Raw genomic sequence first — 23,811 nt, forward strand, 5'->3', positions numbered from 1 at the left:
GGATTGTGAACTTTATGTGTTTTTAAACCTTTTTGTTTTTCCTTTTTTGATTCTTTTTTAATGTATTAAAGTTGAAAATTTCAATAAATATCTTTTTAAAAAAAGGAAAGCACATCTTTGTTTGACACTGTCCTGCCTTGTATTGCCCAAAATCTTCCTGACACAGAGCTTGTGGAAGGCATAGAGGGGTTGTTTCTGATGGTTGTAATTGTTCACAATTCACTTCACAAAGCAGCTTGCTCAACACGCAGTCCTAGTAGACCTTCATCTTGGTATTGAACGGTTAGCATCCCATTCGCCCATACTCTTTTGGAGAGGTGAGCTGTTGCCGTAACTGCCTCGCCAGTACACTTGTCCAGGTCAGCATCAATGAAGAGGTTGTTGGTTTCTTAGGTAGACACAATCATCCACCACCTCCATTGTCTGAAACTCGCATGGTTCTAGGCACATTTTGCAACAGGGAATGTCATAGACACAAGCAGTTTCTGAGCTCTGCTCGCAGAACCTAAGATTTCGGATTAAAACTGCAGAATGGAAGGAAAGGAGGACCTTTTTCTTCCTCCCCACTTCCAGCTACACTTTAAAGACTGAAGGAGAGACCTTCTTTAAAAATCAGGGGGGTGGGCAGGGGAAGGACTAGACCATGTGAAAAATGAACATATTATTTTAGCTGCTGTTCATTCCTTTTCAGCTTTGTATTTTTGTCATAAGAGAGTGCATATGGACATTCCATTTTTGAGCCCATAACCTAGGTTTAAGGTCCTCTTTATGTCCTAGCTGTCCTATCTCTGTTTCTAACACTGACCACCTCTAGTGTGTGGTCACCAATGTTGATGCATGGAATTCTTCCTCTATCACAAGGTTAGTGATCAATATTCAATGCAGTGGCACTCCATTTCTTCCTGCAGCTCTAATCCATTTCTTCATTGCAGGTGGTGATGATTTGGAAATTGAGAGCGAGGATGCCCATGACAGAATCCACACAGTGGAGAAGCCATTGCCACTCTTGGAGTGTGGAGAGAGCTTCAGTCACAGCTCCCATTCGACTACCCACCAAAGAAATGCTATTGGGAATAAACCCTCTCAGTTCTCTGAATGGGGGAAAACTTTCTGTTGGAATGAAAGCCTCACTTCACAAGAAATAATTCCCACAGGGGAAGACCCACTGAAATGCTTGGAATGTGGAAAGAGCTTCAGTAAGAGTGCACATCTCATTTCGCATCAAATAATTCATACAGCCAAGAAACCCTATCAGTGCTTGGAATGTAGGAAAAGCTTTAATACAAGCAAAACCTTCCGTAAACACCAGAGAATTCACAGGGGGGAGAAGCCATTTGAATGCCGAGAGTGTGGAAAGAGCTTCAGTCAGAGAACCCATCTCACAGCCCATCAAATAATTCACACGGGTGAGAAACCCTATCAGTGCTCGGAATGTGGGCGGAGCTTCAATCACAGGACGACTCTCACGGTCCATCAAAGGATTCACAGTGGTGAGAAACCCTATCAGTGCTTGGAATGTGGAAAGAGTTTCTGCCAGAAAGTCAATCTCACTCACCACCAAAGAATTCACACAGGTGAAAAACCCTATCAATGCTTGGAATGTGGGAAGAGCTTCAGTCATAAGCAAAGTCTCACTTCCCACCAAAGCATTCATACCGGGGAGAAACCCTATCGATGCTTGGATTGTGGAAAGAGTTTCTGCCAGAGAGCCGATCTCACTTCCCACAAAAGAATTCACACAGGAGAGAAACCCTATAAGTGCTTGGAATGTGGGAAGAGTTTCCGCCAGAAAGTCAACCTCACTTCCCACCAAAGAATTCACACAGGGGAGAAACCCTATCAGTGCTTGGAATGTGGAAAGAGTTTCCGCCAGAAAGTCAACCTCACTTCCCACCAAAGAATTCACACAGGGGAGAAACCCTATCAGTGCTTGGAATGTGGAAAGAGCTTCAGTCATAAGCAAAGTCTCCCTTCCCATCAAAGAATTCACAGTGGTGAGAAACCTTATCAGTGCTTGGAATGTGGAAAGGGCTTTGGTAAGAGGACCAAGCTCATGGCCCATGGACGAACTCACAGTGGTGAGAAACCCTATCAATGCTTGGATTGTGGAAAGAGTTTTGGCCAAAGGGCCAATCTAACTTGCCATGAAAGAATTCACACAGGGGAGAAACCATATCACTGCTTGGAATGTGGGAAGAGCTTCAACCAGAAGCAAAGTCTCACTTCCCACCAAAGAATTCACACAGGGGAGAAACCTTATCAGTGCTTGGAATGTGGAAAGAGCTTTGGTAAGAGGACCAAGCTCATGGCTCACCAAAGAATTCACAGTGGTGAGAAACCCTATCAATGTGTGAAATGTGGAAAGAGTTTCTGCCAGAAAGCCCATCTCACTTCCCACCAAAGAATTCACACAGGGGAGAAACCATATCAGTGCTTGGAATGTGGGAAGAGCTTCAGTAAGAGGACCAACCTCACTTCCCACCAAAGAATTCACAGTGGTGAGAAACCATATCAGTGCTTGGAATGTGGAAAGAGCTTCAGTAAGAGGACCAACCTCATGGCCCATCAAAGAATCCACACTGGGGAGAAACCCTATCAGTGCTTGGAATGTGGGAAGAGCTTCACCCGGAAGGACAACCTCACTTCCCACCAAAGAATTCACACAGGGGAGAAACCATATCAGTGCTTGGAATGTGGAAAGAGCTTCGGTAAGAGGACCAAGCTCATGGCCCATCAAAGAGTTCATACAGGGGAGAATCATAGAATTTTAGACCTGCGGGAGACTTCTGGGTCCTCTAGTCCACTGCAGGACTCTCAACTAAAGCTTCTATGACATACTGCCTTCAAACTTCTCCTTACAAACCTCCAAGGAAGGAGAGTCCACAACCTTCCAAGGGCATCTCTAATTTGAAGCCATTGATTTGGGTGCCAGCCTCCAGAGCCGGTGAAAACAAGCTTGTTCAAGCTTCCACGTGACAGCCCTTCCTGTTCCTCAGAAGGCTTGGTTTCCCAACGCTTAATTGTCTTGGTCAACCCCCCCCTGCACCCCTTCCAGCTTGTCAAAATCCTTCTTAAATTGGGGCACCCAGAACTGGACACAGGACTCCAGGTGTGGTCTGAACAAGGCAGAAGAAAGTGGGGCTGTTACTTCTCTTGATCTGGACACTTGACTTCTTTGGACGCAGCCTAGAATAACAGCCTATTTCGCTGATGTTGACTCATGTTAGTCTTGTGGTCCACTAGGACCCCAGGTCTTTTCCATATGTACTACTGACAAGCCCGGTATCCCCCATCTTATAATTGTGCAGCAAATTCTTCTTGCCTAAGAGCAGAATCTTACCTTTCTTCTTAGCGAAATTTATTGGATGCCTTTCTATACCACCTGTTTCTTCAAGAAGTTCAGTGTGGTCTTAAGTCGTTCTCCCCCTCATCGTTTAATCCTGACAACAACCCTGTGAGGTAGGTTGGGCTGTGAAGCCATCACCCAGTGACTGAGTGGAGATTGGAACCCAGGTCTCCCAGTTCCTAGTCCAAAACGCTTAAGCACTGCACCCCACTGACTCTCAAATGAGACTCTTGGAAAGTGCATGCATGCGCATTTACCGAAAGTTTCAGTGCAATGTCTTGGTGTTTGTATTTAAAGTTTTATACGCATGTATCAATGACATTAATATAATAATGGTAATTATTTAATTACAGTTGAAGAGTAAATTTTAGGAAATGCTAGATGGTGATAGGGGTAGTTTGGAGTTTGGAATGCTGGGATTGAGCAATTGAACTGAACAATTTCCACATAAATCACAAGATCTAAAATATAAAACAAAACACCAACAGCAACAAACCCCCCAAACCCCCAAATTCAAGAGTCTGTTCAGCAGCCTCAGCTTTTGCAGCTGGAGTCAATCCAGGCTCTCCCCTCTCAGGCTAGGTGGAAAAGGTCTCTAAGGAGAGAGCCTGTCTTCTGGGACTTGCAGCCAAGATGGTTGGCTGCCACCATTGGCGGGTGGAATGGACAGTGGTGGCAATTGTGGAGCAGGGCTGGTTAGACCTGTAGTAGAGAAACAGCATTATAATCCCCATTGTTGCAGCTGTAGCAAAATTTCAAAAGAAAAAGAAAAGAAAAGAGAACATTTGAAACCACATGTTTATGTCTATTTTTTAAATAAATCAGTTTAATGAATCGATGCACACTTCCTCCTTTGTTATGTTTGGGGTGAAGTGTTGAAGAGTTCTCTGTGGTGGCAACAGGAATAAAGGGGAGTTTGGCAGAAGATCCATCTCCTAGCCGTGCACCTTGAATGAAACGGGAAGGTGGCCCAGGGATGGGGGGCAGGGCCAGAGCCCCTCTGAGCAAAGGCGGTGGGGGCTCAACATGGGGAGATAAACTAGAGGACACTCGGAGAGTTCAAAGTGCTTCATAAAAACCAACTCTGCTGTCTTTTCAACCTCCCTATGAGGTGGACCTGTAGCATTTCCACATAAATGTGGGAAGTCGAAGAGAGGAGGAGGAGAGCAGAGAGGGGCGTGAAGCAGAGACTCTGTCCCTCTGCCCTCTTGCAAGTTGCACACACACAATGCGCTCTGATTTGCGCTGCCCATTCACATCTGTTTTAGGTCCCCAGGCATTTACTGAAACAGTCTAGGTGCTGATTTTTAAAGTACTTGATGTTGTTGTTTAGTCATTTAGCTGTGTCCGACTCTTCGTGACCCCCTGGACCAGAGCACGCCAGGCACTCCTGTCTTCCACTGCCTCCCGCAGTTTGGTCAAATTCATGCTGGTAGCTTCGAGAACACTGTCCAACCATCTTGCCTCTGTCATTCCCTTCTCCTTGTGCCCTCCATCTTTCCCAACATCAGGGTCTTTTCCAGGGAGTCTTCTCTTCTCATGAGGTGGCCAAAGTCTTGGAGCCTCAGCTCCACGATCTGTCCTTCCAGTGAGCACTCAGGGCTGATTTCCTTCAGAATGGAGAGGTTGGATCTTCTTGCAGTCCATGGGACTCTCAAGAGTCTCATCCAGCACCATAATTCAAAGCATCCATTCTTTGGCGATCAGCCTTCTTTATGGTCCAGCTCTCACTTCCATACATACGAGACCATTGTAACTTTTAGTGGGTGGTTTAGGCTCACCACCTGGAACCCAGGGCACAGCGGCCACCTCAGGGCTCCTCCAACACAATCAGGGTGTGAACCCTTAGGGAGAGCTGAGCACATCAAATTTGTGTTGTTAAACTAGAACCTAAAGCTAGAACATGAAACCGTAAACTTAATGGTGCTCAGAAGGCAGTAGATATAATAACAGCCCAGCCTGAGAGCCCACGCATTAGAGATCTTAGTTTCTCTTAAAAAAAAAAAATGAATAAGAGATGTACTCAAAGATTTAGAAATATTTCAAGGGTTTGCATTTACATTGGCCTCGGCACCCACAGACTGTTCTTAAATGCACATAGTTTTAAATTGCAAGCTTGCTTCAAAAATTTTAAATCTAAGGAAGCCATGTTGGGCCTTATCAATCTGGAAAAAAAACAAAATGGAGAATGAAGTGTGCGAATGTTTGTTATTTGAGAGAGGCTCCAAAAGAGAGTTTTCCTCCCAAGTGGTAAAAATCCTGTATACGTGCTACTTGTGTTCTGAAAGGAGGATTACCCCACCTCCTTCCTCTAGTTTAAGTGAGGAGGGTGATTTTAAGTCTAATGGTAAATGATGTTTTGTTGTAACTTTTGAGTTTGTGAGTACACCTGTGTTCCAGTCTATTTTGGAATGTGAAGTTAACCTAATGTTTCTGCTGCAAAAGCCTAGTTGAGCACAATTGCTCTCTCAAGCTAAAATGCAGTGTATGTATTTCATCAAGCATATGCCTAAGAAAGTATGGTGTTCCTTCTAAGAAAAATATGTGAGTCCAGTTTTAACTTTGATTTGGTTGGACAGAAGAGTTATTGTAAGGCTCCTGATATCAGTCTCTATAAGACTTCCTGGCCTCTTTTCTCAGAAAATGCCCCCCCCCCTGTTTCATTCTGTCTCTTTCAGTTTTTTTCTCCCTTCTTACTTCTGTGCCAGGTAAATTTACTCCCGAGTAAGCTTCCTTTAAAGGAAACTGCAAAGAGGGGGGAGCAATCTTTCCTAAGGTACCCTGCATCTCACTTTCCTATGTGTAGTTTTTTTTTTAAAAAAAAATAATAATAATCTAAATTAGGCTTACTATTCCTCTGCAAGTTCAGAAAAAAATTGTTCACTTTTGTATTCCCTTTAAATCAAATCTATGGCTGTTTTAACTATGCTTAATAAAAGATCCTCTCCCTATCTTAGAGGGAAAAAAACCTGTTCACTTCAATCTTCCTTTAAATATCATTTCACTAGGAACTTGCATTCTTTAGTCTAAGGAAGTAAACTCACTCAAACTATCTCAAGATCTGCTAAAAGGGTTCTGTGTAAAGTTGGGTACTTTTATTTTCCTCTTCCTTAGTACATGATAGGAGCATAGATGTTTCCTTTCCCAGTTGTAAATCTGTACTTAAATGGGTATGTCTCTTTGATAGTAAAAAATCTTGCTGTGAAATCTTGCTGTGAACCCTATATTTTGGAGGGTTGGACTAGATGACCCCAGGGTCTCTTTCAACTCTCCCAATTTGTGGCTGTGTGGAAGGGACATGTGTCTGCAAGCATTGGAGAGTAATTCTTAAATTCTGGTGCGGTGATGGAGTTGAAATTCAGCCTAGCTTTGCTCTTTAGTTTTAAAAGGTGAGAGGTGAAGCCTTGATGTTTTGAAGCACAACTGGTAATATCAAGCCTACTATTTGCCTACTATTTAAAAATCAGACTTCAAAGTCAATTCAAAGTTTAAGCACATAAAAATACATATGCGCCTTGACCAATCCTGTAAATAAAGGGCAGAAAAGAAAATAATAATAATAATAATAATGTCTGCAAATGGTAAGGTTGAAATGACTGAGAATATTAAAATTAATTAAATAAATAAATAAATCCTATGAATTCTGACTCTCTGGCCATTTTGTCCCATATATAAAGGCGTGGCATTGTTCCGCGAATGGCCGGAGGGATATTAGCCCTTTCCTGTACATAAAGGAAGCAGTCCCTTTGCTTGGGCTACAATTGCTAGCTTTGGTGAATACTTGAATTGCTGAGTTTCTCTTTTTTGTTTTAAAATCTAACCCTATTTTTAAAATCTACTCCTTACCCTCCCCTCCCCTTATTCAAATGGTAATTTAGCCAAAAGATTCAACATTTTCAATAGTATAAAAGGTTTGCTGAGACATGAACTCTGCACATGCACACAGGCTAGATCAGCTTAAAAAACACACACAAAAAAAAAAAAAACAAAAAGAGAGAGAGAGAGAGGAAGAAGGGGGGAACTGTAAGGGGGGAGAGGAGGCTTCGAGAGCTTGGGCTGTAGGGAGAAACTTATCCAAATTTCCTTATGTAAAACTTGGAACCATTGAGGGAAATCACCCTTAATGTGTCTTTTGCTCCAGGGGCTACGGAAGACAAAAGGGTTAAAAAAACTAGCCCATCAAAAGTCAAGAGCTTTCCAGGTTCCAAATCTTAACATGCCAAATTCTTTTCACAGGTAAATATCAAAACGCTCCCACTGTGAGTTCCACTCTTGACTAGTCCCCCCCCCCATGGGATTTAACTTTTACAACAGGCTTTGTGTGCATTATAGGAACAGCATTCCTGACAGAGATTTTCAAAGAAAGAAAGAAAAAAAATTTGTTTCCCCCTTTAAAACAGGATACGTGAACTCGGACCCACATAAGCAAAAAGTTTAATAACTTGCCAATTGTGTTCAAATTAAGAAAGGTTTTGTCCCTTCGTTTCTTCCACAGCCAAACTAAGTGAAGGAAAGCAAACAAACTTGGCTGATAATAACAGTAATTATATGGAAATGTGATAATAATATTGGAATGAATGAAATGCTTAATCCGCTAAGATTTTTATTATTTGCAGCTTCCCACGTAAATTGAAGGACATCCTTTTTTTGCCTTTTGCTCCTTCCTTTTTCTAACCTTGTCTTTTAAGTCCCCCAAAAACCCTGCTCCCTTACAGGATATCACTTCTATAGATGTGCAATGATGAAAAAGCAACAACAACCCCTCAACTCAGTTCTTCACCATCACAAGACCTGCAACAACAGACACCAGAGTTTTCAAAATGCCCACAGCTATCTCTTTCAAAGGATATAGACTGACGGGGGAGTGGGGCTGACAAAGGGGGGAGGAGTTGAATTGCAAGGACATTTTCTCACTTTTGAATCTTAAGACTGTGCTCCAGGATTGAGAAGGTCACAATTGTCTCAAGATAAGCAACTGATACTTAATTAGTTTGTTTTGTATTATGTGTTATTATGTAGGAATGTTGAAATGTGTCTGACAGTGTGTTATTTCCACAAATGGGGGTGGCTATTTTTGTGGCTATTTTTTGTGTGTAATTGTTTTTATGTTTAATGTCTTATTCCTTACAACCCAGTGGAGGATTCTCATACATCTTATGCTTTTTAACAGACCAGGCTATTATGTAGTCCAATGTTTAGAATTAGATAAATTTATAACCACATTTCGTTGTTTCACCTGGCACTCTGCCAACTTCCCTACCCATTTTAAAATGTGCTAAAAAAACTCGCTTAACCAAAGAGAAGCTGATAAGATACATGAAGGTGCATATGCTTTGGTTTAGCAGGAATAATCCCTTATAGAGTTAAATTGACTTATTTGGACAAATGCCCTCTAAGAATGGTTTTGTTTTAACAGATTAGTTTGAGAAGTTGGGAACCATGGGGCAAGATAAATTCAAATTGGACTCATTTTGAATTGGGCAAGTGTATCCAGGCTGCAATTAGCTTTTTGGTCCTTAAAGTGCAAGTGAGCAACTTCCCATGACTGCAAGACCAGAGCCTATAAAAATAAAATCCCATAGAATGGCCAAGGCAAAGACATTTCTCTCATGACGTGCCCAAACCTGTGCCAGCTGTGGTGAGTGCCAGGCAACATGGTTAATATGAAAGCCCTAAGTGGATTCACCAGGGATTGCCACTACTGTGACACCATGTCAGTGTGAGACCACAGAAGAGCTACCTTGACACCTGAGAACACAAAAATGGCGGGGGACAAAGCAAACTGCATTTTTCAGTCATTAGTGGACCTTCCTGCTAAATGTAAAGCATACGCCACTATTGAGAAAATATTTCTTCCAAGGTACTAGAATGCCACAAGTGACTGAGCAACAAAATATTAATTTTACGTAATATCCTAAGTCTAACTATGTGCACTGCTACACCATTATATTTCTATGCAAATATCCTTAAGAAGCATGACATCCAAGTCCCTTTCAGGTTCACATGGAGACACGCATCTGGGATGGAGAATAGCAGGTTAATATTTACCACCTTAAATTGTGCGGAGAAAAGGATTGCAAAGTAGCCACCTTTGCAATCTTATCTCCGAAGGGGGGAACTGTAGCAGGAACCCCCCCACCCCAATCATTCTGTTTGTACAAACTTCACACACACACACACACTCACACACTACATACGCCACATTTCTGTTATAAATTCATAGAAAATCAACCATACATCAGATTTGCACTGTTCCATTTTATTTTACTCCATATGACAAGAACTATCAAAGGGGGGTGACTTGGTCCTGGTCAGCCATAATCCCTTCACCGCCTCAGCACATCCACAGGAGCCCTGCCCAGTTGCTATGCCAACCCTGATGATCCCAGACAGAAGACAATCAAGTTACAGAAAGGTAGCCGTGTTGGTCTGCCATAGTCAAAAAAAAAAAAAAATTCTTCCAGTAGCACCTTAAAGACCAACTAAGTTAGTTCTTGGTATGAGCTTTCGTGTGCATGCACACTTCTTCAGATACACTTGAAACAGAAGTTGCCAGATCCCTCTATATAGTGAGAAGGTGGGGAGGGGTATTACTCAGAAGGGTGGTGGGAATGGGTGATTGGCAGATAGCTACTATGGATGTGGAATCTCTGTATACCAACATCCCACACAACGATGGTTTACAAGCTATAAGGAACACCATTTCAGATAAAACCACAGCGGACTTTGCCACCAAACTCTGCCAATTTGTCCTTACCCACAACAACTTCAAATTCGGTGATGACCTGTTCCTTCAGATCAGCGGCACAGCAATGGGCACCCGCATGGCCCCACAGTATGCCAACATCTTCATGGCAGATTTAGAACAACGTTTCCTAAACTCCTACCCACTCAAACCTCTCTTGTACCTGCGATACATTGACGATATTTTTTATCATCTGGACACATGGTCAACAGACCCTAGACACCTTCCACCAGAAATTCAATGATTTTCACCCCACAATCAACCTAACAATGAATCAATCTATGCAAGAAATACATTTTTTGGACACTACTATAAAAATACAGGATGGGCGCATAGACACCACCTTATACCGTAAACCAACTGACCGACAAACATATCTACATGCCTCTAGCTACCATCCCAAACATACCAAACAGTCCATTGTATATAGCCAGGCACTACGTTACAGCCGTATCTGTTCCAATTCTACAGACAGAGACTCTCACCTAAGAGATTTACAGCAAACCTTTTTAGAACTAACATACCCAGCAGATGAAGTCAGACAACAGATCAACAGAGCCAAACAGATATCCAGAGAGAACTTGCTGCAAGACAGACCCAAAAAAGAAAATAACAGAACACCTCTAGTCATCACATACAGCTCCCAAGTTAAAACAGTACAACGCATCATCAGAGATCTACAACCTCTCCTGGACAATGATAGTTTTCTTTCTCAAGCTCTGGGAGGAAGACCTTTCATTGCCTACAGACAGCCACCCAATCTTAAACAACTCCTAACCCACAATAATACTACAACCAGACGTAACACGGACACTGGCACCAGAGCCTGCAATAAACCCAGATGCCAACTTTGCTGCCACATACACCCGGACAACACCATTACTGGCCCCAACAACATCACACATACCATCTCGGGACTATTTAATTGCTCATCGTCTAACATTGTATATGCCATCAAATGCCAACAGTGTCCTTCAGCTCTCTATATTGGACAAACAGGCCAAACCTTACGCCAAAGAATAAACGGACATAAATCGGACATCAAGAATCACAAGACAGAGAAACCAGTAGGAGAACACTTCAATCTCCCAGGACATTCTATACAAGATCTCAAAGTAGCTGTTTTACTACAAAGGAATTTCAGAAATAGACTGGAAAGAGAAGCTGCTGAATTGCAACTCATTACCAAACTTAAAAACATGGAGAGACCTGGTCTGAACAAAGACATTGGATTCTTATCTCATTATACATGACAAAGCCATTTTTCCTCTTCTCACCCCTTGCTTTTTCCTGTAAGACCTATTGCAGTCGTTAAGAGTCGTCAACAGGCTCATCACAGCTATCTGCCAATCACCCATTCCCACCACCCTTCTGAGGAATACCCCTTCCCACCTTCTCACTATATAGAAGGATCTGGCAACTTCTGTTTCAAGTGTATCTGAAGAAGTGTGCATGCACACGAAAGCTCATACCAAGAACTAACTTAGTTGGTCTTTAAGGTGCTACTGGAAGAATTTTTTTTTTTTTTTTTGTAGAAGACAATCAAGATCACAAAGAACTTGCATATGGGAGTGGATTCAGCATGGACTGAAACAAAGGACAATGATCAGATCTTCCCTCTGGGGGCAGGAAACTGCAAACTCCCCTTTGTCTCCTGGAAGTGACTCATGGGGAGGGGGGAAAGGAGGAACCAGCCAGGTGACAAGACACTCAGGTTACCACCAACTCCTCCCTCAACCCCTCCTTTCTGTAATGTATGCATGATGTTTCTGGGGGTGGGCTTAACCTAGAGGAGGGGAATTTCAAAAAGTTTTTATAAGACCTTGCACACTATTTTTCTGGGTCTTTCCTCTCACCTGCAAGTGAGGGGAGCACCCTGTCACGACAGTCTTTCTTCAATAAAGACCAAGCCTACAGGCTGCTGATTTGCTTCAATTTACTCTGGTTGGTGTCTTTACTTTTTGTCCAAGGGAGCCCTCAGATTTTTCCGGTAACAATACTATCCCATGCTTTTTCCTGTAGGACTAATTGCAGTCATTAACAGTCGTCAACAGCTTTACCATACCCATCTCCTACTACCCTTCTGAGAAAACCCCCACCCCACCCTCCCACCATATATAAGGGTCTGGGGACTTCTGTTTCAGTGTATCTGAAGAAGTTTGCATGCACACCAAAGGTTATACCCAGGACAATCTTACTGGACAATTCTTTTTATTTACTTGAGTGCTGTTTTGGTATGCCAAGTTAGGTTTTTATTTAAGTTAGGTCTTTGCTATGTTTTGGATCCTGTTATGCTTCTTTGCATTCAGTATTAAATTTATTTGCTGAATAAAATTTTTGCTGCCTCTGAGGATTTTTTCCTACTCTGCTAATTATACTTCAGACTTGCTCTGGAGGTCATTATGGAGGAGCAAGATCTGCGAGCTAAAGCCCTCAACAGCCTCAGCCCTGTAGACCTGAAGGAGCGTCTCCACCCCCATGGCTCAGTCTGGACACTGAGGTCCTCTTCTGAGGGTCTTCTGCTGGTTCCTTCCCTGCGAGAAGTGAAGTTACAGGGAACCAGGCAGAGGGCAAGGAAATGGGCAACTACCTGACATTTGGAAGACAGCTGAAGGCAGCCCTGTATCAGGAGGTTTTTAATGTTTGATGTTTTACTGTCTTTTATATGTGCTGTAACCTGCCCAGAGTGGCTGGGGAAACCCAACCAGATGGGCAGGATATAAATACTACCATCATTCTTATCATCTTGTGATTTTTTTGTAGTTATTTTGGAATTCGTACTGCAATATCAGCTCACGAAATGTTATGGGTGGAGAAAATCACAGGGTTGCCGTAAACTATAAGCCCACCCACAAACTCTCATTCACACACAGTCTGTAAATTTGGAGGGGGTGGTCACAAACCTCACTTGTGCTAATACTGGCAGTCTTTGGCCTGTATAGGCACACCCAGTGTGTAGATCCTCCAGCCACAGGCACTGTCTATCAAGAAAATGGGTCCTTTGACTGGGAAGATGCATTCAGTCGCTGTCATTGGATGCTGAAGGATTGTATCTCAGCTTGTCAGTCACTCTGACACTGCCTACAAAGAATAAGAGGAACAGAAATGCTTTTGAGGTGCAACTTCTATATCAGCCCTGAGAGCCATTCCATGGACTCTGCACCCCTGTTTCTGATGACAGGTGTACATTATCCTCACCCTCAGCGGAAAAGACATTAAAGATGGAAGCCTGAGAGAGAGGAAAAGGTTTCTGGCTGCTTCCTGGGTAGGATTGCGGAAACAAAGAGCCGGTTCTGAGCAGGCTTCTCCCCTCCCCTCTTCCTCTGGGGATTTCCTCTCCTCTCCAGGGGGACCAATGGTTGGACTGGGCAGAAGCGCTGTGTCTGGACAGGGCAGGGGCTTATGGGGCAGGAAGAGGATGGAGATTGCAGGAAGGAAGGGGTGGGGGGACTGGACCCCCCACTTTCCAGGGATCCCTCTCTGGTCGCCTTGAAGAGGTGGCCGATTCCTGGGTGGGAGGGAGAAGCCAAGGCGGCCCCTCCGGAGATCCCCAGCTTGCGCCATGATGGAGATGTCTCCCCAAAGACTGGTTTCCTATCTCTCCCCCTCACCAATGCTGCCCTTCCCTGCCCCAGGGATGCTCCCCCTCCCCACTTCATCGATTCTCTCCCTCTGTCCCAGAGTCTCCCCTGCACCTAGAGGCCCCCACTCCTTGGCGCGACTCACCCCTCGCCCATTTCTCTGTCCAGAGGGGCCCCCTTAGACGAGCAGGGGGAGGGAACTTCCGGGTTAGCGTCATCGGTAATGGCGGAATTCCACTGACCTGGAGGAATTTGCTCTGTGGGAATCGGGTCTGGCTGCCACGGCGAAGGTGGAGACCCCTCAAAAATCACAGGCGGGTGAAGCCTGTGAACGTGGGATTCGGCGGGCACCTTTTGCGCCTCCCCCACTCACAGGGAAACCCGATTTCGGGGCTCCGGAGCGAAGTGGGGTGAGCAGCGCGGTGCTTTGAATTGACTGCTTTTTCCACGGAGTGAAGCTGCACCGCCGTTGCCGGAGAAGCGCTGACTTTTTCCTGTGGACAATTCTATTCTAAAAGCAACTACCCGTGAGTAGAACAAATTGGAAACTTTTTAAAGGAGAAAAAAAAAAAAGACTTAATTTGGTATTGTAGCGGGGAGGCATAAACAGGAAGTCCGCCTTCCGCTTTTGTAAATAGATCAAAGCAAAGAGGCTGCAAGCTAAAGTCTTGGAAAGCCGATCGGAAAGGACTAATTTTTCAACACCAAAAAATAGTAACCCCCGCCCCTGGAAGCAGAAGAAGAGGGGGGGGGAGTTTAGGACTATATTTACCTGCAAGAGAGAGGGAAGGAAGCTAAAATTCCACCGCTCAGAACCTGGGAATGGGCTGCCAATAGGACAATAAGGCTGCCGTACTTTGAAATGCGCACTGACTGTGAATATATCATCCGCTGACAGCTAGCTGAGTAAGAGAGATACATTGTTTCTAACTGTCCTCTTCTGATCTTAAAAAGGAGGAAAAGTAACTGGAAATTGAAACTAACTTTCCTGCTTCAGCTGTGTTTTAAAAGGCATTATTTTGGATTAATACAAGTACGGATTGTAACTGTTTCCCCCTAGAGGAAGTTTCTGAAACTGTTACGTTGGATCAGAGGAATTTATATAAGGACTTGCTTGAAAATAAAACCCCAAGGTGGTTGTCACCAATGGAAGCGAAGGCTCAGAAAAAGCTCAATATGGAGGCCAAATGGCCGAAATATTGTGAAATTTTGGAACAAGAGGGAGACAGATTAAAACTGCAGAGTTTTGAAAAATTAAGAAATAGAGTGCAAGATTGGCTTCACTATTATCAAATAATGGAGGCATATAATTTGGACAAAAAAATTGGCTTTCAGGTGGAAAAATCAAAATTGGAAACAGAATTGCTAGATCCCAAAATTAAGAACTTGTCAAGAATGTATAACTTGCTATTGAAATGGAACACTCAGGATGAAACGGTGAAATCTGCTATGATTAAATGGGCACAAGATGTTGGACACAACATTATGATGGCTGACTGGGAACAGTTATGGACCACAGGTATGAAGTTCACGGCATGTAATGCCTTAAGAGAGAATATAATGAAAATGATCTACAGGTGGTACATGACACCAGTCAAGCTTGCAAAAATTTATCATTTGCCCGATAATAAATGTTGGAAATGCAAAGAGACTGAGGGTACATTCTTTCACCTTTGGTGGACATGCCCAAGGATTAAGACTTTCTGGGAGATGATCTATAATGAAATGAAAAAGGTATTTAAATATACCTTTCTGAAGAAACCAGAGGCCTTTCTCCTGGGCATGGTCGGCCAATTGGTGCCAAAGAAGGATAGAATTTTCTTTATGTATGCTACAACAGCAGCAAGAATACTTATTGCAAAGCATTGGAAGACACAAGATCTACCCACCCGGGAAGAATGGCAGATGAAGGTGATGGACTACATGGAACTGGCGGAAATGACTGGCAGAATCTGAGACCAGGGAGAAGAGTCGGTGGAGGAAGATTCGAAGAAATTTAAAGACTACTTACAGAAACATTGTAAAATTAATGAATGTTAGAAGGATGTTGGAATGAAGTTATGTGGTTTTAGCAGAAATGTTATAAAGGTTTAGGAAAAAACAGACTGTTAATTGGTGAAAGGAGGGAAAGTAAAGTTATATTATATTAAGATAAATTACAGGACAAAATTTGGAAAAGATGGAAAGGATTTGCTGAAATAGTTAACTGAACTAGAATACAAAAAAGGGAGGTGTGAGGAGGTCAAGGAAACAAGCAAATGAAAGATAAGTTATGGGAAGATTCGCTGTGTTTTTTCTTAATGGAATTTATTTTTCTGTTTTCTTCTTTTTCTTTTTCTTTCTTTTATTTTCTTTTCCCCCGTATTGTGATGTGTTGTTTTGTTTTTGTTTAATATGGTGTTCTTATTTTTTCTTTTTGTAATCTTTAAAACTTTAATAAATATTATTTTTTAAAAAATAGACGAGCAGGGGAGGGACAGGGGGGTCTCTATCCAGGCGTCCCTCACTCCCATTAACCCTTTCATGGCCCACCTCTCTCCGCGCGGAACCCACAGCGCCCCAGGGATGCCTGCGCGGGGGAAATGGGGCGAGGGCGCTTCGCTGGGATCCCCTGAATGGGTGGTGCATGGCCCCCCCGCCAAGGCACCCAAGGGGCCAAGGAAAGCCCCCTTCGCAGCACGCGCGCAGGGATCCAGGCCCCACGGAAGGCGCTTGGGGGAGCTGGAGGGGTCTCTGGGTCCTTCTCTCCCCTCCCCCCGCGACCCCTTTACCTCTTTGTCCCCGCTCCCGATTCTCCTTTCCTTTCCTGCAACATCCACGGGGGGGGGGGGTCCTGCCGCCCCTCCTTCCCTTTCCGAAAGCGCGCGCCCCTAGAGCTATGGAGCAGAGCAGCAATCCGGCGTAGAAGCTCCACTTGCGGACGAAGCAAGCAGTTTGAGAGTGGGGGCTCTCTCCCCTCATTCCAGAAACAGAAGCCGGATTGCGGGGAGGAGGAGCAGAAGGAAAAGGTGCAACATACCGGGGGGGGTGTTTGAGGGTTTGGGGGCGGCGTGAAAGCAGGTTGTGACGGGAAGCGAGGGAAAGAATTGTTTTTCCCCTCCCCTCTTACTGGGAGAGCGCGGGAGGGGCTGATCCAGGCAATCCAGCTGCAAAGTGGGGTCCCCCCTACAATGTTTACATTGCAAAATCCTTCCCTCCCCCCCCCCACGCCATGATCTTAGATCCATTCCATGTTTTTGGTATTTGTGCACATTGAGCAGCGGGTTGGACTCTGTGACTCCTGTGTTACGGGGAAAATAGGGCTTGGGCTTTTGCACACACACACACCCCAACACAATTCTTCCCTTGTGTCTCCCTCAGAGGCGACACAATGAGGCCAGGAAGAAAGCAAGGCAGCTGTTGATCTGTTTGCGCGCAGAGCCCCCCCCCCATGCGAGGAGTGACGCAGTCCAGAACTAAAGCGCGTTGCAATTTGCACACCCTCAAATAATCGCCCCCCCGTCACAGAGAGAGCACCCCAAAACATCCCCGGTTGCGCCACAAAGTGAGTTGTACATGGAAATCAGCTCAGACTCCATGTTTTGGCAACATGACAAGTCTGTCTGTCAACCGGGATGCCTGAGGATTCCTGCTGCCTGCCTTTTCCTGGCCAGCCTGAGAGATCACTGGAAAGGGCAGATTTCTTGACTCCAGAATCCATCATCGCAGACCCGTTTCATTCAGGCCTAGAGACCTGCTCTTTGGCCCAGTCTGCTTGGATCATGTGGATCATCAATGGGTCATATGGATCATCACTGGATCATCCATGATGTCATACCCATCTCACGGAGGGGGGGGCTCAGGAAGAATCTCCTGCCGCGTGACTGGGGGAGTCTGGAGGCTGACGGGGGTCAGACAGGGCTGCTGTTTTGCTCTCCTTCCTATTTCAGCTCAGGTTTTCCTGGCAGAAGTTACATTTCATCAAGAAATGGGTGTATTCATTGAGGAAACGGGGCTACATTGCAAAGAGGCAAACGTGTATACTTTGTTACCACCCAGTGAGTTGAGTTGCAAAGGCCATTTGCAGAAAGGCTCCTATTGTATCACCTGCGGCTACATGTTTTGATCTTTTTGCGGAAATGTTTTCGTCGGGCTGAGACCATTTAGGGCTTTCAAGGTCAGCACCAACACTTTGAATGGTGATCAGAAACGGATCTAGAGCCAGTGAGGATTTCTTAGGACCCGTCTTCAGGGGCCAGCTGTTCAGCTGCTGTCCAAAACTGAATGTATCCCTTGCCGGAAGTAATCCATAAGCCTCTCGTCCTCCGTCTTCTCGGGATGCCATTGCAGCGCGATGCTCCTGCTCTCGGGAGAGGGAGAGGCGTGAGTTGGGTGCGCTCGGCTTGCCAAGGGTTAAATGGAAACGAGCTAGATTCCTAGAGAGGAAAGTAAGACGGGGGGGGCAGGGTCCTCCAGAGCGAAAGCCCAATCCCTCCCTTTCCTGCAAGAAGTCGAGGTTGTCCGCAGATGGAAACATTCAGACATGAAATATACCCTGGTCCCTAAAACCTCACTGGTGCAAGGAAGGAAGGAAGGAAGGAAGGAAGGAAGGAAGGAAGGCAGAGAAGAGAAAGCACTTCCTCTAGCAGGGCAGAATAAAACCTATGGAACTCCCTCCCACAAGAGGCAGAGGCCACCAAGAAAGGTGGTTTAAAAGAGGAGGAGGCCAATCTGTGGTGGAGGAGGAGGACAGGGTGATGCGTGGCTCCTCTGCTCTGTCTTCCCTATAGGAGGGAGCCCTCTGGCCTGATCCTGCAGGGCTCATTTTCTCCTCCAGTGCTTAGTGTTGGGATGCAGCCAAGGAATTGGGGGCAAATGGCAGCCCCCCAGCTGTGCTGGGCGATCTCCAGCCCTTGGATCAGCATGAAACTGCAAGCTGAGCTTCAGAAGCTGGGCATGCACACTCAGCAGAGTAAAGGCACAAGAGAAGTGGCTGGAGAGGCATATGTGAGCAGATTTACAAGCAGTTTATTCAGCACACATCAGGACCAAGGAATCATCTCTGCTCTCCCTCATGTCCAAAGCAAGACAGCACCCCACCCGAGGCACCACTTTAGCTAATGAGGCCTCCTGCTGCTGCCACACCGCCGGAGCACGATTTCTCTTCTCATCCTGAAGCAAAGTTCTTAACCCGAAGTACTATTTCTGGGTTAGCAGAGTCTGTAACCTGAAGCGTCTGTAACGCAAGGTACCACTGTACTCTCATAGAAAGGCGAGTCCTACTTTATTTGCTTTTGAGTGCACACAGATGCACCCGTCTTGCATGCTTGAGTAAAGCAACTCCAGGGCAGGAGGAGAATAGGGGCCACGTGTAGAGCAAGTCCCACACTCAGGTCAAAAACACACAGAGAAGCAGCAGGACTTCTTCGGTAATAATTTACTGAGCTTTCAAAGCATACAGTTCTCACTGGGTCCCCAGTGAGGCACAAAACTTAGCTCCTGAGAGGAAATCCAGTTTCAGCCGTAAAAAAATAGAGCACACAGGATATCTAAGTCAGGCACACAAACCGGCAGAAGGGAGCAAGGGAGGAAAGAGGCTGGAAGGAGACAGGGCAATGGATGTGTGTCTTTCGCTTCCTGTCTTCTGGGAGGGAAGTCAGCAACTCGGCATATTCAGGGGCTTCACAAAGCAAAGCTTTCTGCCGGCTGCTTCCAGGCAAATGGGCATCCCAGAAACACACACTGTGATCTGTGGTGTGTTGCCATATCAGTTGTTTTTGAAAGGTTATCACGATGTGGTCTAGAAACCAGTTTGGAACAATATATCGCCCAGCTTTAATCCTCACTGACCACCAGCAATCCAGATAAACCCTCACCCCTTCTCTATTGAAAGGTACTTTACATCTTAGATTATAATCACATTGTTTGACATTGCCTTCAATATTTCATTACTATACAGTTTTACACATAAATACCAGAACTTCACATACACAAAATGTGTTCAAGACTGATTTCCTGCCGAGTTCATTTCTGTGAAGAAAAGAGTGGACTCTGAGAGGAAGATGTCCCACACTCCAGACACCAAAATGGGATCTTCCATGTGAGAGTCCCTGGATGTTCCTTAAACACTCCATTGTAAATAAAGCACTTTTGCAATCTTTTCATTTAAACTGCTTCTCCTCTCTGAGTTTGTGGATGGTTTGAAGGGTTTCAATTCCTAAAGTTCTTCCTGTCTTGAGTCTGTTGATTTAGAACTTCCACTAGGACTCAACCTCTATCTACTTTCCTGATATTTATAAGGTTTGTATTTTGTGTGAGTTTGTTGACATAAATCAAGGGTTCCACTCTGACGGAAGCTCCTTCCACAGTGCATACATTTAAATGGTTTCTCCGCTGTGTGTCTGCTGATGTCTTCTAAGGGTTCCACTCTGACTGAAGCTCTTTTCACACTCCATGCATTTAAATGGTTTCTCCCCTGTGTGAGTCCGTTGATGTCCTCTAAGGTTTCCATTATCACTAAAGCTCTTTCCACACTCTATACATTTATATGGTTTCTCCCCTGTGTGAGTCTGTTGATGTCTTCTAAGGCTTCCATTATCACTAAAGCTCTTTCCACACTCTATACATTTATATGGTTTCTCCCCTGTGTGAGTCCGTTGATGTCCTCTAAGGTTTCCATTATCACTAAAGCTCATTCCGCACTCTATACATTTATATGGTTTCTCCCCTGTGTGAGTCCGTTGATGTCTTCTAAGGCTTCCATTATCACTAAATCTCATTCCGCACTCTATACATTTATATTGTTTCTCCCCTGTGTGAGTCCGTTGATGTCTTCTAAGGTTTCCATTATCACTGAAGCTCATTCCGCACTCTATACATTTATATGGTTTCTCCCCTGTGTGAGTCCGCTGGTGTAATTTAAAGTATCCATTATCACTAAAGCTCTTTCCACACTCTATACATTTATATGGTTTCTCCCCTGTGTGAGTCCGTTGATGTCTTCTAAGGCTTCCATTATCACTAAAGCTCTTTCCACACTCTATACATTTATATGGTTTCTCCCCTGTGTGAGTCCGTTGATGTGTTCTAAGGTTTCCATTACCAGGAAAGGTCTTTCCGCACTCCAGGCATTTAAATGGTTTCTCCCCTGTGTGAGTCCATTGATGTCTTCTAAGGTTTCTATTATCACTAAAGCTCATTCCGCACTCTATACATTTATATGGTTTCTCCCCTGTGTGAGTCTGTTGATGTCTTCTAAGGTTTCCATTACAAGTAAAGGTCTTTCCGCACTCCAGGCATTTAAATGGTTTCTCCCCTGTGTGAGTCCGTTGATGGGATCTAAGGTGTCCATTCTGACTGAAGCTCATTCCGCACTCTATACATTTATATGGTTTCTCCCCTGTGTGAGTCCGTTGATGTCTTCTAAGGCTTCCATTAACACTAAAGCTCATTCCGCACTCTATACATTTATATGGTTTCTTCCCTGTGTGAGTCTGCTGGTGTAATTTAAAGTATCCATTACGACTGAAGCACTTTCCGCACTCTATACATTTATATGGTTTCTCCCCTGTGTGAATCCGCTGGTGTAATTTAAGGTCTCCATTCTGACTGAAGCACTTTCCGCACTCCAGGCATTTATATGGTTTCTCCCCTGTGTGAGTCCGTTGATGTCTTCTAAGGCTTCCATTATCACTAAAGCTCATTCCGCACTCTATACATTTATATGGTTTCTCCCCTGTGTGAATCCGCTCGTGTAATTTAAGGTTTCCATTCTCACTGAAGCACATTCCGCACTCCAGGCATTTATATGGTTTCTCCCCTGTGTGAGTCCGTTGATGTCTTCTAAGGTTTCCATTACCAGTAAAGGTCTTTCCGCACTCCAGGCATTTAAATGGTTTCTCCCCTGTGTGAGTCCGTTGATGTGTTCTAAGGTTTCCACTATCAGTGAAACGTTTGCCACACTCCATACCTTTAAATGGTTTCTCCCCTGTTGGAGGTAATTGATGTGAACTATGTGTGCTCATTCAATGAACATAGTCCACATTTCACACATTTTAATTTCTATTCCTAATGGGGGGGGGAGGTGACCCATCCCCTGGAGTTCTGACTGCCTTCTCCATCTCCTTCTTCAGAGTGGGAGGAAAGGGAATCCTGTTTTGGTTTCAAGGAAGAGAACTAAGGGAAAGAGAACAAATCAAGTTCCATTAGCACCTTCTCCTATATTTCAATGTCTCCTACATTCCCTCAACTCCTACCCATGTTCCCATTTTTTAGGAAGTGAAGTTGCAATGTCATCAAATGATAATAATTCATGAGCAACTATCAAAATCCTCAACCAATGTTCATAAAGCAGCTTGATTTTTTAAAGAATGATGTCCTGTCTGATCTCGTGCCCATCTTCTGAGGCAGGACTATCCTAAAATGACACAGAAAAGCAGGATATTCAAGGCCAAATGATAAACTGTACTTAGTGGAATATGTAGTACCTTGAAAATGTAGTATTGATTCACTAATGGACTGAGGTTGTGTTATTTCTGGGGACATGAATTTGTTCCTGTTCTGTCTTAAATATCATAATCATACAATGTCATGGGGTGTTAGGGGAGCGGTAGTTCCTTTGGTGGGGGAAATGTCATGCACCTTATGGGGTAATTTATCCACCATTGGTCCCCACCCTGCAGTCAGCTCTCACCTGTGGCTTCCAGAAGCTGTCAGCATGCAACAGAGGCCACAATCCCAGGAACGGCTTCAATCGGCCGGCTAAACCAGGTGAGGATAGCTGATGGGTCTCAAATCCTTGGTGTATTAGGGAATTCTGTTGAGGTGAAGGCAGGCCCTGGTGGATGGAGAGGATGAGAACAACAGTGAATCCCACAGTCAAGAAGGCAGATTCTGCCCCTGCTGCAGAGGAAAGTGAAGGGCAGATGGGGCTCGTCAACCAGGGAAGGAAGCCCATCGAGAAGGAAAACTCTGGTCGTAATACTTTGCTGCCTCGTGAGTTATCTTCAGAAGAAGAAAAGGCTATGGAGGAAAACCTACACAAATCCAGAGTGGAGTCTCTAAGATAGTTACATGGTGTCCTGCACACCTCCTTCCAGCCACTCTTGCAGCCAAGCTGGTGCCTAACGTACTGCTCTGCTTTCCTTGGGACCATATAAGCAAGGCTGAGAAGGGTGTCTTGTTGTCTAGGCAGCCCAGGACCCCCAAACACACTGCCCAGGCTTGTAGTGCTGCTAACACATCAGTTTCAGGGGGAGCGATGAACTCAGATCTGTGTATCAGAATCTCTCCAATGTGGAATATGTAAAACAGAAGCACTATTTACATCATACATCAATTAAAAAGTATTCAGAATATTTGTCTTTTGAAGAAAAGGCCACCAAGTATCCGATGGCCCCTTCAAAGCTAATGAAAGTCTTGTGCCTGGAGCTTTTGGGGGTGCAGGACCAGGAAAGCTTCTGCCACAATTATCCTTCCAATTGGGATTTAGGCCTCATCATGCAACAGAAACTGCCCTGGTTGTGCTCGTTGATAATCTCGGATGCGCTAGAGTCTGAGGGGAAAGCTATTTCCTGGTTCTGCTAGATCTCTCGGTGGCTTTGGAGACCTTTGGCCATGGTGTCCTTCTGGACCCTCGAGGAGAGCTGGGGAAATGGTTATGCAGTGGTTCCGCTCCTTCCTCCTGGGCCATGTCCAGAAATTGATGTTGGGGCATGGGTGTTCAGACCCCTGGGCTCTCACTTGTGGGGTGCCTCAGGGCTCCGTCCTCTCCCCCATGCTTTTTAATATCTATATGAAGCTGCTGGGAGAGATCATCAGGGGTTTTGGGCTGGGTGTTCACCAGTATGTGGGTGATACCCAGCTCTTCTTCTCATTTAAATTGGAACCAGTGAAGGTGGTGAATGCCCTGTGTTGGTGCCTGGAGGTGGTTTGAGGATGGGTGGCGGCTAACAGATTGAGGTTGAATCCTGACAAGACAGAAGTACTGTCCCTGGGGAACAAGGGGTGGGCAGGTGTGGGGGACCCCCTGGTCCTGAATGGGGTAACTGTGGCCCTAAAGGACCAGGTGCACAGCCTAGTGGTCATTTTGGACTCACAGCTGACCATGGAGGCGCAGCTCAATTCTGTGTCCAGGGCAGCTGTCTAGCAGCTCCATCTGG

The 23,811-nt window shown here is 44.8% G+C and overlaps 2 protein-coding genes and 2 long non-coding RNA genes across 4 annotated transcripts in view; 1 reads left to right on the plus strand and 3 right to left on the minus strand.

Annotated features, from left to right (window-relative positions):
• LOC310744064 (uncharacterized protein) overlaps positions 1-2,833 on the plus strand; it is a gene marked incomplete at its 3' end in the record, with an annotated part of 46,040 nt that extends 43,207 nt beyond the window's left edge. Inside the window, exon 6 of the mRNA XM_083574807.1 lies at positions 933-2,833. Within this exon, the coding sequence (XP_083430933.1) occupies positions 933-2,833 (1,901 nt within the window). The remainder of the gene's footprint in view (positions 1-932) is intronic.
• A 2,514-nt stretch (positions 2,834-5,347) lies between these two features.
• Positions 5,348-6,877, minus strand: LOC310743345. The gene is made up of 2 exons (XR_014538966.1): positions 6,391-6,877; positions 5,348-6,357 (listed from the first exon to the last, which is right to left on the minus strand). It is a non-coding gene; the product is annotated as an uncharacterized lncRNA (long non-coding RNA).
• A 4,789-nt stretch (positions 6,878-11,666) lies between these two features.
• Positions 11,667-23,811, minus strand: part of LOC310743192 — a 70,987-nt gene continuing 58,842 nt past the window's right edge. Inside the window, exon 2 of the long non-coding RNA XR_014538871.1 lies at positions 11,667-12,090. This is a non-coding gene — a long non-coding RNA (uncharacterized lncRNA). The remainder of the gene's footprint in view (positions 12,091-23,811) is intronic.
• The window catches only part of LOC310742969 (uncharacterized protein), a 29,457-nt gene continuing 24,734 nt past the window's right edge, over positions 19,089-23,811 (minus strand). The window contains exon 4 of the mRNA XM_083572939.1: positions 19,089-21,826. Coding sequence (XP_083429065.1) covers positions 20,029-21,675 — 1,647 coding nt within the window. The 5' untranslated portion in view covers positions 21,676-21,826 and the 3' untranslated portion in view covers positions 19,089-20,028. The remainder of the gene's footprint in view (positions 21,827-23,811) is intronic.

Source organism: Podarcis filfolensis, assembly GCF_964270895.1.
Source record: "Podarcis filfolensis genome assembly, chromosome: 10".
In the NCBI taxonomy this organism is placed as follows: Eukaryota; Metazoa; Chordata; class Lepidosauria; order Squamata; family Lacertidae; genus Podarcis; species Podarcis filfolensis.